General features: G+C 35.5%; 1 protein-coding gene and 1 pseudogene across 1 annotated transcript; one reads left to right on the top strand and one right to left on the bottom strand.

Moving 5' to 3' along the window:
* Nucleotides 1-8,615: 8,615 nt before the first annotated feature.
* On the bottom strand, nucleotides 8,616-11,277 carry LOC122196149 (aconitate hydratase, cytoplasmic-like; annotated as a pseudogene).
* On the top strand, nucleotides 11,263-13,960 carry LOC111918264 (pentatricopeptide repeat-containing protein At5g01110). Its single transcript, XM_023913956.3, has 2 exons — nucleotides 11,263-11,452; nucleotides 11,533-13,960. The coding sequence occupies exons 1-2, from the start codon at nucleotides 11,295-11,297 to the stop codon at nucleotides 13,739-13,741; spliced, it is 2,367 nt and encodes a 788-aa protein (XP_023769724.1). The 5' UTR covers nucleotides 11,263-11,294; the 3' UTR covers nucleotides 13,742-13,960.
* Nucleotides 13,961-17,205: the final 3,245 nt, after the last annotated feature.

Raw genomic sequence — 17,205 nt, 5'->3', positions numbered from 1 at the left:
AGAGATGTGGAAAGTCCTGAAGTTGATGATGAAATAAGAGTGGATGTAAAGAGTGATACTGATTTCATGAGACAGTCGAATTACACCACACAAGAGATTTTGGACTGTCTTGGAATCAACGAGGAAGAATTATATGAATTTGAGGGTCTAAAACATGTACCTGTGGATCTTCATATATAACAGGTATGGTTTAGCAACAAAATTTTAGTTTATTGTGTTTAGTATGCCTAACCCTATATTGATATGCTTGTTGCAGGTTTTGAATTTTCTAGCCAATTGACTGTAGAAACTTTGACTGAGAATGAAGAGGATTTGGAACAAGAAGGTATGGATCAAGAGGGCATAGATGAGGAGGGCATGGATGAGGAGGGAATGGATCAAAAGTGCATAGATGAGGAGGGCATGGATGAGGATGGCATGGAACAAGAAGGTATGAATCAAGATGGTTTGGGTCCATAGGAAATCTATGATAAACATGGTTAATGCATCTTTAACTTGATTAACTTGTGTATGTTTATGTTGTGTTTGATTTGATTCTATTGTGTATGTTAATTGATTACAACCATGTTTGATTCCTGCCATAATTGATTCCGGTCATGCATGATTCCAACCATACTTGATTCCGGTCATGCATGATTCCATTCATAAATGATTCTAATAATTATTGATTCCATTGTTTATTAAACATGTTTGATTATATTCTATATTCATTCCATTGTTTACTGATTCAATTAATTAATGATTCCATTCATGTTTCATTCCATTCATTCTTTCATTCTATTCTATTCACTCATGATTACATTCGAAGCACTTATAACTCATACATAAACATAAACTTGTTAATTCATTTCACTTGACAAAAGGACACAACATGATTTCCATACATCTTCTGTCTATCCTAAAAGACACCAAAACACATAAAAGACACCAACACACTATTTTCTATACATATTCTGTCTATCCTACAAATCCTTCAACATCACCAACACAAAAACAAAAGAAACCATGAACACATAAAAAAAAGATTTCCATTTTCCACCTTCTTCTCCATTCTGGACTTGAATGGCCACTCCTTCCACGGGTTGATTTGCCACTGGTTGTTCCACAATGTCCTCAAAAAAGTTCCCTTCAACTTGTTGTTGTCCATAGTCCCCGAAAATTGCATTGTTCTCCAAATTAACATTGTTGTGAAATTCTAGTAAGAGATTTGCATACCACTGATTTGGTAGAGGAGGATCTACCCATTGGAAGAACTTGCAGTCTTTAAGTGCATCCTGGTAATTTGGGCAACCTATAAACCTTCTTCCTGGGTTAAAGGGAGTCCACGAAGTCTATTTTCCAACGGGATCACCGCAATAGCACCTGCTTCTCAGTCGATTCATCACTCTTCGATTTGAACTTCTGCTTCCTACAGAAGATGAAGACAACATTGGTGGCTCCTCCTCCTGCTTTGATTTTCGCCAGGTCCGATTTTTGGCACGAAAGGAACGAATGATGTATATATTTAAGTTTCGTTAAGTCCACCTAAGCATGTCCAGTCCACGTAGACTTCTTTAACCCGGAAAATGAGGGTCACCGGATAATAAGGACTAAATTGTCCGGTTTATCCGGTTTATTGGGTTTTTTCATTCAAAAAAAAAAAAAAAAATTAGGACTTTTTTGAAACTTTTGCCAAAATATAGGGATTTTACTGTAGTTATCCCTTGTCTAATGCCAATAAAATAGAATAAATTATTTAACCAAACATTAAACTATATATTATCGTAGCAACCAGAGGCTGGATTTGCTGTTACTATTACTTTATAATTTATATTAGTCAGTTATGTCAATACATCAAATAACCATTGATCCTTTCATTTACAAAACTGTTAGTGGTATTTTAACATATTTATCAATTAATTACAGTAAATTTTTAAAATTGGCATTTAAAAAACTTATTATTTCTTTTAATGCTAAAAGAGTAACGTGGTTTATTGGTACATAATCCAAACTTTAATTTCCTACCAAACGGTAGATGTACCTAAGCAAATTAATTTATAACTGATTTTCTTTATTATTAATTCACTTAACTACCAGAAATTATCATGGATATTTAATCATCGATTAAACAAAAATTATAAATAATATATAATCTGTTGTTAGCCTAAATATTTTTTATATATCGGATGGTTTTCTTTAACTAAAAGATTATAATATAATTTTACGAATGGCTTTTTTAAAACAAAGTCATATACTACATTTGAACCGGATTTTGGCAAAATTATAATGTTCTCTCTTTTTGTTATCAGCCCATTTTTTTTTTATTATAATAGCTATATTATTTCCATATAAAAAAATGTTAAAATTTAATGACTATTATTAATAAAGCTGGAATATACACAATTATTAAATCACAACAATAACTAAAATATAATTGTTTTTATGTATCTATAAATATACGATGATCAATGTAAACGTGACATGATTATGGCCTTATGGGACACTTGTCATGATTTATTTTCTTATAAATAGTTATTGACAAATTATACAGAAATGATACCAAATACATACTTTGCAAAAGCCAAACTTTATCAGCTCCGAAGGCCCACCACCGACCAGTCCACCGGCCGCCGTCACAACACCTCCGGCGTCCTGTTTAAAATGGGCAACTGCCTGAAACCGGTTCTGAAATCAGAACAAGCACCCCATGAAGAAGACGAAGAAGAAGCAGAATTACCTCTTGTGATTTCGAGAGTGCATGACCAGGTTGTACTCAGAAGTGATGAGTGCTGTAAGGAAAAGAAGAAAGTGAGGTTCAAGGTACAAGCAGACAATGCAGCAGCAGTCGCCATGGAGACAACCATGACGTCTCCTCGAATGAGAAGATGTGTGAGGGTGAAGGTGGTGCTGACACAGTCTGAGTTGAAGCAAATCTTGAACAGAGCCACCGTCTACCACCACTCACCACCATCGTTTTCTTCCTTCGACGACCTGATATCAGATCGAAGAATGGTGAAGTATAGAAGAAGTAGATGCAGCTGGAATCCTGCTTTACAATCGATACCTGAATTCAGCCATTATTAATCACGTTCATCTTCAAAACTCTCTTGAGATATTTTTCGTGCATATACAGTATTTAATTTTTTTAAATATTTTTGTAAATAGTAAATGTCTCCATTTTCAAAATATCTATTGTATAATCATGTTCATATTGTATTTGTGGAATATAATTTAATCGATATTATATGTGTGTGTTATCAAATCCAACGGGAACTTATATGCTTCTAACCAATCATTACACATTCATTCGACGATATAAACCACATACTTCTCTAAACTTTGAATTTTTGTATAGAATGTTTGTATGAAATGTTTCGTTGTGTTTTGATTACTTAAGCTAATTAATAACATAAGTTTAAGGCTATTAACTCATGCTAAAATGACTTTTTTTTTTACCTTTTAACTGTAATTAATTAAAATATTGATATTAATTGAAAAATAACCCCACCCAAACCACAACGAAATTCAAACTATATATCCAACCACTTGATAAATGATATCACAAAATAACCAAATGCAAAAGGGATAATAACTTGAGAGGGTAACATACTATTGCATTTTGTTATATTTGGTCACTAAACTTTTTTTCAAGTTCTAATAGCCATTTAACTTGTTGATTCGTGTAAAATTTCCCCTTATGACTGATTATAGCCGATTTCAACGATTGCATGGGTCCGATGTGGCTTTTTTTTTCCTAGGTGGCATGTAGGCCCCGATTTTGCCTCCCATCCTCATTAAAGTTAAGAGTGAAGTCTCGTTTGGTCCTTAAATTCGATTAGGGCACCAAGTCTCATTAACCCCCGATTTTTTCTCCTTCAATCTTCAATCGGTCTCTGTAATGACTTCATCACAATGTCCCATTGATCGAAACTTCATTGTAGTGGATTTCCACTATAATGGAACGTTTGCACCCAACCCATTAGTATACTTTGATCCCGACAGACAATCAGTAGGAGATGTTGACTTCAGTGCATTTGAGTACGAGGAGTTCATGGAATTCCTTCAAAAGCTCACCAGAACTAGAAGAAAAGACATTTACTTCTGCCTTCCACAAGAGTCTTTAAGTCAGAGAATTCATACACTGGTGAATGACGGTGATTACAAAGAATTTTGGATTTGGCATATGTAAATGAGAGGAGAATGAATGTGTTGTGGACCACTATAATGAACCAATCTTCGAATGGATTGAGGAAGAGGAAAATGAAGATCAAGACTACAGCTGTGAAGAGGATGAAGACTCAGTATTCTCGAAGACTTATTCTGTTGACCATGAAGAAGATAATGTTGAATATCCATTCCCAGCCAACAAAACCAAGGGTGACAGGTTCTTAAACAAACTTTGTGTAGACACATTAAATGAAGATGTTGAATATGTTGAACCTCAATACCCTGTACATGATGATAGACAACCATGGAATCAGATGAAACCATTGTTAGGTATGCGATTTTCTAACCCTGATGAGCTTAAAAACATGTTGAGCAACTATGTCGTTGCTAATGGATATGATCTTTGGTTTGAAAAAAATGACTCCCAAAGGTTGTTAGTTAAGTGTTGCAAAAAAAAAAAAAACAAGTCACCTAATTGTCCATTTAGACTTTGGGCCTCTTGGATGAGTAAAGAGAGGACTTTTCAGATAAAATCTTTAGTTAGTGAACATAACTGTAGCAGGGTGTTTAAGTTTGGGTCCATAGTAACTTATAAGTGGTTAGGAAAACAGTTTATGAGTGAAATTATAGTGAAGCCAAAAATGAGTGTTAGGAAGATGAAAGCTAAAGTTTCAACAACATTCAATATAAATGTGAGTGAGGGGCAATGCAGAAATGCAAAGAAATTTGCATTACAAGAAATTGAAGGAAGTCTAATTGAACATTATGGGAGATTATGGTCATATGGTCATGAAATTTTGAGGACAAACCCTGGGTCTACTATGAGGATGGATGTAGACATCATGCCAGATTCCACAACTTTGTTTTCTAAGTACTATGTCTGCTTTAAAGCTATAAGTGATGGTTGGAAGGAAGGGTGCAGGCCTGTGATTGGCCTTGATGGTTGCTTTCTAAAGGGTATTGTTAGGGGAGACGTTTTGGCAGCTGTAGGGAGGGATGCAAACAACCACATCTACCCTATAGCATGGGCTGTAGTTGGAGTTGAGAACAAGACCACATGGAAGTGGTTCATAGATCTCCGCATGGATGATATTGATGGTGGTCTTGGTGCAAGCATTACCCTTCTTTCTGATGGACACAAGGTGAGCATTGGTTCATATTTATACATATGTTTTTATGCATGTTTCACTAATTTTGTTGTTGTTATTTATAGGGGTTGCTAGAAGTAGTAAAAGAAAGGTGTCTAGAAGCTGAACACAGACAATGTGCCAGGCACATTGTGGCTAATTTTGCTAAAAGGTTTACCGGTCAACATTTCAGGAAGCTTTTTTGGAGGGCTGTCAGAGCTAGTACTGAACAGAAGTTCAAACATGTAATGGAAAAGATCAAATCTTTAGATACTCAAGCATATGACTACCTTATAGACAGAGATCCTACTACCTGGTCTAAGGCATTTTTTAAAGAGGGCAGAGATTGTGATGCAATTGAGAATGGGGCGAGTGAGAGTTTCAATTTTGCTATTAGGCATGGTAGAAGGAAACCAATCATCACTATGCTAGAGGAGATTAGGATATTTGTGATGGAGAGGATATACAGTCAAAGAGTAGAAGTAATTGAATGGGATTTGAATATCTGTCCAAGTATTAGGAAGCTTATACAAGATTTGAAGGTTAAACAGAGGTAACATGTAGTTTTACAATTCATCTGTCCAAGTATTAGTTTGTGTTATTAGCTATTAATTTGTAGTTATTATTGCCTTATACAGATTGTGTGTGTGTGTGGGGGGGGGGGGGGAGTGGATCTAATTGCAAAGACTTGTGCATGCAGAATATGGCAACTTACAAGGATACCATGCTTACATGGAGTAGCTGCAATCTCTTCCCTGAATCAAGATGCAGAAACATATGTGTCCCAATCATACAGTAAAGAGGCTTATCTAAAATGCTATAATTATAGAATTAACCCTCTCAATGGTAGTGATATGTGTCCAGAAGTTCCTTATCGAAAGCCTTTGCCTCCCAAAAGAAGAAGATTACCTGGTAGGCCATCAGTGAAAAGGAAGAGGGATGCAGTGGAAAGGGAGTTGAGTAGACCAGTTAGAAATTCTGTGACAAGAAGGGGATCCCTGATAAAGTGTAGTATTTGCAAGGAACCAAGTCATAACAAGAAAAAGTGTCCATCTAAGTAGCAAACAAATACATCAGGTAAATGTCCCAATTATCTGAACATAATACATCATTTTGATAAGTAATCTTGAGACTTCAATTTTTTTGCAGCACCAAGTTCATCCAGGGGTAGTGGAGCAGGACCAAGTCAACCACCAGCAGCAGCCCAACCACCTCCACCACCACCACTACCACCAGCTGCAAGGCCTGTCCCAAGAAGGGCCCCAATTGGTAGAACTGGACGGAGGAAATATTCTGAAAGGATTGTCAAAATGGAATTGAGGAGGAACATACCTGGGGTTGGGAGCAGTGCAGAGAACCATGCAGTCCTTAATTAAGTTGGTGTGTAGGTAGTGGGTGGGCACATCTTTTGTTATCAAGTTGTGATGTAAAGACAATACTATGTTTTATTTATGCTTTTCTTTTGGGTTTGTGGGAACATGGTGGCCCTTCTTTTGTGGTCCCTAGAAGGAATCTTTTGTACTATCTTTTGTGTATATAGATAACTACTCACCCTTTATTTAATTTAGAATATTGATGGAGTATTTCAATGAATTCAACCACCGTATTCAATTAGTTTCTTATTATTTCTATGCATTGTTGTCTCGTTGATTCCATTACAGTCAAAGAATGGAATCCTATATTATTAGCTTAGATAATATGACAGTTAATCAGTTTTGACTACCAAGGGTAGTTTCGTCAATTCCTACTTTCTAGTCTGTTACAAGTTATTTAGACATCTTGATGTGTAATGTTATTAATTGAAGGAAGTCTAATTGAGCATTATGAAAGATTATGGTCAGTTAATCAGTTTTGACTACCAAGGGTATTTTCGTCAATTCCTACTTTCTAGTCTGTTACAAGTTATTTAGACATCTTGATGTGTAATGTTATTAACTGAAGGAAGTCTAATTGAGCATTATGAAAGATTATGGTCATATTAGCTAAGTTGTTGACTGGAATTAGCTAAGCTTTTGACTGGAGTTAGAAAGAAGTCTTGATGTGTAATGCTATTAATTGTACATATATGCCTTCATTCCAGTCAAAATTACTACTATTTGTGATTCCATTCCAGTCAAAATTACTACTTTGTGATTCCATTCCAGTCAAGATTACTTCATTCCATTCCAACAAGAAGTTAAGATAATACATTCATTCCATTCAAACAACATCTTTCAATACATCATTCACATCATTTCATCGTATACACGATCAAAAAAAGAAATCCTATGGTAAACTTATATATTTTTTCCTTCATTGCAATGGCATCACAATACTTTTCCTTCTTCATTTGTTCCATGTCTTCCTTCACCTTCTCTACTTCGGTCTTCAATGCTACTAATTCAACTTTCATTCCCTCCACCACTTCCATTAGAGGCATTTCTACAGGTTCTACATCCAACCATTTCCAATATTTGCATTTACCCTTCAACACAAATAACTCATAATGAGATTTCAAAATAGGAAAAAAGAATTAGAAAAGGGAGAAGATTCAAGTGAAATAGTTTACCTCATTGCACACCATGAAATGCCTCCCTGGATTCTTTGGTGTTTTTGATGTTAGAATACATGCAGGGAACCCACAATCACAAGGTTTTGGATCGTTCGCAGTTGATTTCTTGCTTGATCGATTGAGGGATGATGAGAAGCTATAAGAGGAAGCCATAGGGGTATTAGGGCACAATCAAGGAACCGCATACATCCCTCTTTTAATAACATTAGCCCTACATGCCACGTAGGATCGACCGGTACATTGAAACCGACAAAAAACAGTCGTAGGGGGGAAATTTACACGAATGAACAAGTTAAATGGCTATTAGAGCACGAAAAAAAAGTTTAGTGATCAAATGTGACAAAATGAAATAGTATGTTACCCTCTCAAATCATTATCCCAATGCAAAATTGTAGTAAAATTGCGATTTTATGTGAAGCTACCACATATAACATTTATATAATTTACTCTAGTCCCTCCTTTCCTACGGTGGATATAGGTCAAATAATCTAGGACCTTTCTCAAAGTGGATAAGTGGAATAATTTATCATTTTTCATAATGGACATAGGTGGAATAATTTAGGACATTTCAAAGTGGACATAGGTGGAATAAATAATTTATGAATAATTTAGTTTATTTTTCATTTAAAAAAATATAATTTACACTAGTTTCTATAATAATTTCAAGAAAGCAAGTTCAACAGAACTTAATTACTCTACTAAATAAATCTAGATACATCGAATAACATATGGATAAATTGAAAATAAATAACTCTTTATTTTTCACTTTCCTCAACTTACACTCACAAAATCTACACACATCGAATAACATATGGAAGAATCCCACCATGGTTAAAATACGCCAATTCCACCTGTATAAAAGGGAAAATGACTTACAAGTCCAACGAAGTTTCTAAACCGTTCAAAAAATTCCAATCATGTTTTGTCTGTTCAAAAAAACCCAACAAACTTAACATTTTGTCTAAAAAGCCTAACTAAGTTACACTTTCCCGAAAGTCAAATAAGAGAAACAGATACGTGGCTTATTACCGTATCGGGAAAATGACTTGCTAGACCAACGAAGTTTCCAAAACGTTTAAAAAAATTCCAATCATGTTTTGACTGTTCAAAAAAAAAACCCAACGAACATAAACAAACAAAATTGAGATTCTTTGAACGGTTTGGAACTTTATTGGAATTTTTAGACAAACTGTTAAATTTGTTGATTTTTTTAACAGACAAAACATGATTGAGATTTTTTGAACGGTTTGGAAACTTCGTTGGGCTTTTAAGTCATTTTCCCCTGTATAAAACATTAACATCAATCTCAATATTAGTCCGAGCACACTACACAATAATGTATGATTTACTATGTCATGTCATGTCATCTCATCTAAGTCTCGGTACCAAAACGGTACACAACAATCATGTCATATATGAGTCCGAGTCTTTGTCCCATAATAGTACACAACCGTGTATACTGTTCTATCATGTCATGTCATTCTGTAGAGCGGTAAGTGGAGAAATTGTACCTTGATATCGAAGTGGACGGTCCATGTGAATGACTTTCCGGTGTCAGTGGTGACGATAACCTCTTGACCGGGGCGGATGTCAGTAATACTAGTTGGGAGGTCAATGGGGTACCGTACTACCGTTCATGACCGGTCAACCATAGTGTATCTGCATCCTCACCGGCTTTGAAACAAAGGGGTATGATTCGCAGTCCGACTAGATTACTCCGGTGAATCCTCTCAAAACTTTTCGCAATCACTGCTTTTACTCCCTGTAAAATATTCATTATAATCCTACTTTTATGTTTTAAAATTTATTACTTTAGGAAAAACACCGGTGTCTAAGGAATGAAAATGAGCAAAATGGAATTCGGGAATGATCCATTCCATCACGCAAAACAAACAACTTTTTTCATTCAAATAGAATCACCCATTCCATTCCTTCTCTGATCCATCGTTAAGAAAAAAAGAAACACCAATTTAGTTTTAAGACGCTCACCAACAACATGAGCCCCTTGGCAGCCCAATCTCGGGAGCTTCCACTACCATATTCTACTCCTGCCAAAACAATGGTGGCTTCACCCGCATCCTTATATCTCTGATTAAAAAATAAAAAATAAAAATACGTTTCTTTTTACAATAAAAAAAGTTATAATAGAATGAACGCGTTTATAAAGTATAAACTCACTGATGCTGCATCAAAAACAGAGAGTTTGTCTCCAGTTGGAATATGAAGAGTCTTTGGGCCAACTTCATCAAAAACTTGAGGAATGCTTACATCAGCAACTTCTTGAATGCTTGGCCAAATATCCCTGAAATAAGTATTCTTTCCATCTTTCCCAATTCCAATTGGTTCTTTCTCAAAATCAATATCAACCTGAGAAACAAAATTATATGAATTAATATTCATTTTGAGTAAATTACAACTTTCGTCCCTGTGGTGTGCCAAAAGTTATGGTTTTTGTCTAGATGTTTGATTTGTTGCACAGACAGTGGGCCTAAAAGCGTATGTCTAAAATGACTCTTTTACTCTTGCCTTCATCTCCTTCAATGAAAGTCTTAAAACATTTGTCAATCTCCTTCATCTTAAACTCTAAAATTAAACCAAGTTCCAAATCAAAACCCAAAAAATATAACCTAAAGCTAAAACTCTTTTATCCTTGAATAATATTAAGAGAAAGGTAGGGTTTTGTTCAAGAAGATGAGGGCAAAATAATCATTTTACATAGACTTAACATAACTTTTCAACGCCATCCAAGCCAAGTACCGAAAGTACAATGAAACTACATTACAAGGGCCATCTTTGCAACAAACAAAACATGTGGACAGAAATCACAACTTTTGACATACCACAGGTACAAAAGTTGTAATTTATTCTATTTTTGTAGTGGTGAATAGTGAAACAGTTCATATTTAGAGAGAGAATGAAATTCTGTATTGTATTCATCTTTGATCAAATACACCTTTTATGTAGATGCCCCAATTGTTACAACAGACTTGTAACTAATCTAACAAACCAATGCTGACATGTCAAATAACTAACTAACTTTTAACTAATCTGTTCACAGCACCAACTGTTTCATCGAGTTCTCATGAATTACCAATACATGTTGTGCAGCCATATATAAGTCATTCTGCTGGTTTTCCATAAAATGAAAATCTTGATACTTTTTCTTGTGTCTCTTTTGGTAAGCAAAACCCTAAAAAAAAATTCAAAAAGGGTAAGTTGGTAATTTTGATACTAAGTTACTCATAAGCCAAATCTTGTCAAATTAAAAATCTCACCTTGAATCCCACTTTGTTGTCAAGGCAAGAATGCCAATATGCTTTGATGTCTTTCAAAGGAACCCAATCATGAGGCCTTCAGAAAATTAATAAATAATCTGAGGGGCATTTTGGTAAAAACAACACTAAACACCCCTTTTTGGTCCTGCCTTGGCCCTTGTTGTAGTGACTCAAACATGTTGTTCGCCCTTAAATATGCTTCTATCATTGTTACCTGTATTTCAACAAAGAGAAATAGCCTTCGTTGGCCCATCACCATGCCCCTGTTCGTCGCAACCCAGATCCCATGCCGCCTCCTGCCTACCGTCTGACGGTTCCACCGCCCTCCGCTACCGTCCGCCTCAACTCTCAAGGTATAAATTAGAAAAAGACCTTTTTCCTCTACAAGTCGCTCTTACACAGAAGTTCATTTTCTCAATCTTTGCAACATCAGAGCATCCAACAACTCGTCAATGGCCGCACCAAAAGGGTTACTCTCGCCAACAACGTCTCTCCGAACAAGAGCAATAGCAGCTTCTGCTTCTCTTACAAAACCCCTTTCCACATACGCAGTAAAATCCCTCCAAACCCCATCAACACCACAAGAATCAGGACACATCGACACATTCTTAATTGAGAAGATTTTGATGCGTTTGAAACAAGGTAAGCTCAATTCCTCCAAAGATTATCTATTTCAATTAACCCCCTCTTCCTTTCTCGATGTCATTTATCATTGTCGTGATAATCCGCAACTGGGTCAAAAATTTCTTGACACGGTCGCCTCAAATCACCCGAAATTTAGGCATTCCTCGATCTCTTTGAGTGCGATAGTTCATGTACTTTCCAGGAATAGAAGGCTATCCGATGCCCAGGCTTTGTTGCTTAGAATGATTAGGAAGAGTGGCGTGTCACGCACCATGATCGTTGACTGTTTAATATCCACATACGAGAAATGTGGCTCCAATCCCATCGTTTTTGATTTGTTGATTCGTACATATGTGCAAGCTAGGAAGTTAAGAGAAGGCGTGGAAGCCTTCAAATTAGTCACAAACAGGGGAATTTCTGTTCCGATAAACGGATGTAACACTGTTCTTGGAGGCCTTGTTAAGATCGGGTGGTTTGATTTAGCGTGGGAGGTTTACAATGATGTCGTTTCAAAAGGGGTGGTTCAATTGAACATCTATACAATGAACATTATGGTGAACGCCATTTGTAAGGATCATAACTTCAAAAAGGTGAAGCCTTTCTTGATTGAATTCGAGGCAAAAGGTATTTCCCCAGATATCGTGACCTATAATACATTGATAAACGGTTATTCACGTGTAGGCCTTCTCGATGAAGCTTTTGAACTCATGACCTCTATGCAAAGTAAAGGATTAAAACCGGGGCTTTACACTTATAATTCGATTCTAAACGGGGTTTGTAAAACCAGGGGTTTGGAAAGAGCAAAAGAGATAGTAAAAGAAATGGTTCATAATGGGTTAAATCCCGACTCCACTACTTACAACACCTTGTTAATCGAATGCTGTAAAAAGGGTAATTCTATGGAAGAAGCCGAATCCATTTTTCAAGAAATCTTGAACCAAAATGTGGGACCCGATATCTTGACTTATACCTCACTTATCGGGTTGTTTTCAAGATCCGGAAATCTTAATCGGGCTTTATTCTACTTCAAGAATATGAAAGATTCCGGGTTGACACCCGATAATGTTATTTACACAATTTTAATCAACGGGTTTTGCAAACACGGTGTGATGTCGGAAGCAATCAAGATTCGGGATGAAATGATTGATCGGGGTTGTGTTTTAGATGTTGTTACATATAATTCACTTTTAAATGGATTATGCAAAAGTAAAATGCTTCAAGAAGCCGATAAACTATTTGACGAGATGGTCGAACGAAGGGTATATCCGGATTTTTACACTTTCGCAACACTTATCAACGGGTACTCGAAAGAAGGAAACATGAAAAAAGCGGTTAATTTGTTTGAATCCATGATTCAAAGGAACATAAACCCTGATATCGTGACATATAACACTTTAATCGATGGGTTTTGTAAGGAAGGTGAGATGGAAAAAGCTAAAGATTTATGGAATGCTATGATATGTAAAAATATTTTCCCAAATGATATAACTTATAGTATTTTAATTAACGGGTTTTGTAACACGGGTCATGTGAATGAGGCGTTACGGATTTGGGACGAAATGGTCGCGAATGGGATCGGGCCCACAATTGTGACATGTAACACGATTGTTAAAGGGTATTGTAGGGCAGGATTAGTTAAAGAAGCGGGTTTATTTTTTAATCGAATGGGGTTTAATAATGTTAGTGCTGATAGTGTTACGTATAATACTCTTATACATGGGTATTTGAAGGAAAATGATATGGATAAGGCGTTTGACTTGGTCAATGGGATGGAAAGTCAAAGGATATTTCCGGATGTTGTTACGTATAATGTGATTCTTGATGGATTTTGTAGAAATGGGAGAATGGATGAAGCTGTTATGGTTTATGGGAAGATGATTGAGAAAGGTTTGAAGCCTGATAGATCGACATATGTATTGATGATAAATGGGTATGTTTCAAAGGAGAATATGAAGGAAGCTTTTCGGTTGCATGACCAAATGTTGGAGAGAGGGTTTGCGCCTGATGATAAGTTTTGATTTAGATGAATGTTCAAAAACCATAAAAGAAGTTTATATTGAAAAAGTAAAATTCCCAAATTGCCCCTCTTAATTCTTTTAATCACAGCTTTGTCATGCTGTGATGTACCATGGATGATAATTACTATAAGACCATGAAACAGAAGATATAGGACATAAACAACATAAAATTTTATCATATGTAGTTATTGTTGATTAATATTGTTTCCATTGCTCGCATCAAGCATAATTATGGCACCAACATTTAAATGGGGAGCAATAATCTTTTGAAGACTTCTTGCCCTCCTGTAATAGATATAAATAAAAAAACATAATTTCCATGTAAAGAAATGGTAATCATGTAAAAGTTTTTATAGATTGAAGATTTATCTTTCCCCAAAAGAAGAGATACTTATCATACCAATAATTTCTTGGTTTAAGTTTTTTAGGACCTTATAAGGTTTGAATAGACAGATATTTAAAGGTAAAAACAAAATATGAAAAAGTACAAGTAAATATATCAAAAAGAATGGACGGATAGCAAAATGTCAAGATTTGCAAAACTTAGCTGCAGTAAACCCAATGAATTTAGCAACTGAGATTCATAATAAAAAAAAGAAAAAAAAGTGTCTTCTTAATGTCTAAAATAGGTCAAAAAAAATTCTTTATTTTTTAAATATAGGAAATGACGAACAAATATACTACTAATTTGTTCTTATAAGCTTTGTCAATGTTATTTCTGTAAGTTAATGTTAACGTATTAGATAAAGTTAAATATGGTGCAAATGCAAAACCCAACACTCCTAAAAATAAATTTACTTTCTTCATCTATATTTTTAGCACTTACTCATAAAATGGTCGTTAAGGCATTAACCACCTATGTGCAGGTTCACCGTTCACTTTTATTCACTTGGTTATTTCTTACCATAATCTTGCATCATTTGGACCTAATAACCACAAACAAGATTATAAAATAAGCCTTCTTGAAAATTAAGTAGTAAACATTTAAAGTCTAAAAAATGAATAGGGGAAAATTGTAAAAATATATAACTTAATGCATAAATATTCACTCCTTAATCTTTTCAGATTATCTTATCCCTGTTATTAAGTAAGTAACAAAATAAACTTACATGAGTTGTTGGATTTTATAATTTAAGTCGAAAATACACTTAATTAGAATTCTAATCTTGATAATTGTTAGAAAATAACGAAAACAAAATGCAACAACCTGAGGCAAATTCACTTTTATATTTAAAAAAAAAAATGTTGAAATTGAATAAACTAACCTTAGACTGGTGAATCATAGGACGATATTGATGCCTTCAACCCGCTAAACCTAGTGAGGAAATTCACCTCAGACTGGTAAATCTCACAGATAAATCTTTGGTTGCTGGTCCACTAAAATCTCCACGCTACCAACATAAAATAACATCCAATTAATAATTGGATCTCGACTCAGACTAAGAGTCCAAATTAGGATAAAAGACCTTTTTACCCTTTACCAAACTTGGCCCAAGGCTAAGGCCCAAGCCTATTATCCAAAAGGCCCAAATTCCAAAATGATCACCCAAAGCCCAAATATGGTCCAATCTTCCAAATTGGGCCCAAATCGCTTTGTGGGCCTTAAACCAAGAAAGTCCAATAAAATAGCATCAGCCCAAAAATAGAATTCTAATGGCCCAACAAATCCCTAGACTCCTAAGGTCTAACATGGGCCTAATACCGAAAAGCCCAAAGTTTCGAAGCTCACTACTGAGTACGCAGGGCATACTCAGCTTGTACGCTTAGTGTACACGATCTAGGGCTAGTATGCGCAGTGTACCAGCGTACTCACCAGTTGGCCATCCCACATCATTAAGCACTTAATCCGCTCAGCCCTTACTCCATACTCTCGTATCTGATTTCCTTAAGGTGACTTATCAAGTAAAGTTGGCAACTTTACATGCATGCATGACTTAATGGGGATCTAGAGCTTAAAAGAGCTTAACAAAGGGTCTTAACACATGCATGAGTCCATAAACACCTCAAAGCTTGCATTTTTATGGACAAAGGGACCAAAAGAAACCTAGATCTACATCAATCACTTCTGGAGTGAATCAAAAAGCTCATCAATCACACTAAGGACTCAAAAGCATAAAATAGGAACATAATTAGATCTAGCATCATAGATTAGCAAGATGTGAGCTTTTTACCTCAAAAGGATAGCAAATGATGAACTAATCCAGGATCCTCAAGCTCCAAGCACAACTCCAACTGGTCCACTTCTTCATCTCCTTCACAAAGCACTAACAAACACACTTTAAGGCTCAAAACTCTCAAGAATACACTAGGGTTTCGATTTTTGGACAAGGAAAGGTGGAGGCTGTCTAAACATGACCAAGTGAGACTATCATAAGGCTTAAATAGGGTGCAATACCCTAGAAATTAGGGTTTCATAATCCACACGTACGTCATGTGTACTCCACTTATGCCCAGCATAAGTGGATTGAATGTGCGACCAACTTCAGGCTAGTATGCTAAGCGTACCACCCTGTACGCCCCGCGTACCAGCTTAAGGATCAAAATTGCAAACTTTATAGAATAAAGAGGTTAAATTCAGAACTTACCAAATTCAAGTGTTACACCAACATACCTTGAGGAAGCAAATAAACAAAATACGGATGTGTCGACGTCGGAAGATAAGAGCGACGTAATGAAACGGTGCAGTCGATCCCAATGTTTTGGGGTTTTCTTAAAGATGAAGACACATGTAAGTTAAAGGTAGACGGTGGCCTTCCGATTGGTTGATGAAGACGGTGGGGAAAAAGGAAGTCAAAACATTCAAAGGGACTGTATGACTAAATGTTACAAACCAAAAAAGATTGGTAGCTAATGTCCAAAGTGCAAGAACATCGATCGAAGGAATAATAAGAAGAATTTAAAAACCAAAACCGTCGTCTTCCAAAACCTCCTCTTGAATACTTGGTACTATTCATAAGAACCATGTCCATTAATAGAGTATATAAATTATTTAATTTTTTCATCGGGCATGAATATTTTTGTTTATTTTAAACCATTTGGAGTTAAAAAAAAGTCTTTTTGTTTTCATATGGACTAGTATATGCATATTTAGAGAGAAAACATAGAAATAAGTTGTTTCAGAACTCAGTTAGGAGGAATTGAAAAAATAAAGTTGTTGATTCTAGCTTAGATGAACGATTTGTGCTACTAGATAGATTCTTACATTTGGTAAAGAGGGAAGTGATAAATATGAGTAATTATGAAGTTTGAATTGTATCTTAGTATATTAAATGAGCAGGGTTTGCTTAATAAATATATATAAAACCACTTGACGGATTTAATGAAATATATTATAATTCTATTTCACTTACAATATTTATAGTAACTGGCTCTGGGTTAAGTGTGTAAGTAATCTTATAGTATACATATTATTAGCATTATTTGAATAAGAAATATAGAACTATATTTGTAGAATATTGGGTTAT

This window comes from Lactuca sativa, chromosome 9 (assembly GCF_002870075.4).
Source record: "Lactuca sativa cultivar Salinas chromosome 9, Lsat_Salinas_v11, whole genome shotgun sequence".
NCBI lineage: Eukaryota > Viridiplantae > Streptophyta > Magnoliopsida > Asterales > Asteraceae > Lactuca > Lactuca sativa.
The sequence above is the reverse complement of the archived record's forward strand: the minus strand, read 5'-3'. Positions and strand labels throughout refer to the sequence as shown.

Coding starts and splice junctions, on each gene's coding strand:
- LOC111918264 (XM_023913956.3), top strand. CDS start 11,295: ATGCTTCTATCATTGTTACCTGTATTTCAACAAAGAGAAATAGCCTTC. Junction 11,453..11,532: donor CGTCCGCCTCAACTCTCAAG/GTATAAATTAGA, acceptor TTGCAACATCAG/AGCATCCAACAACTCGTCAA.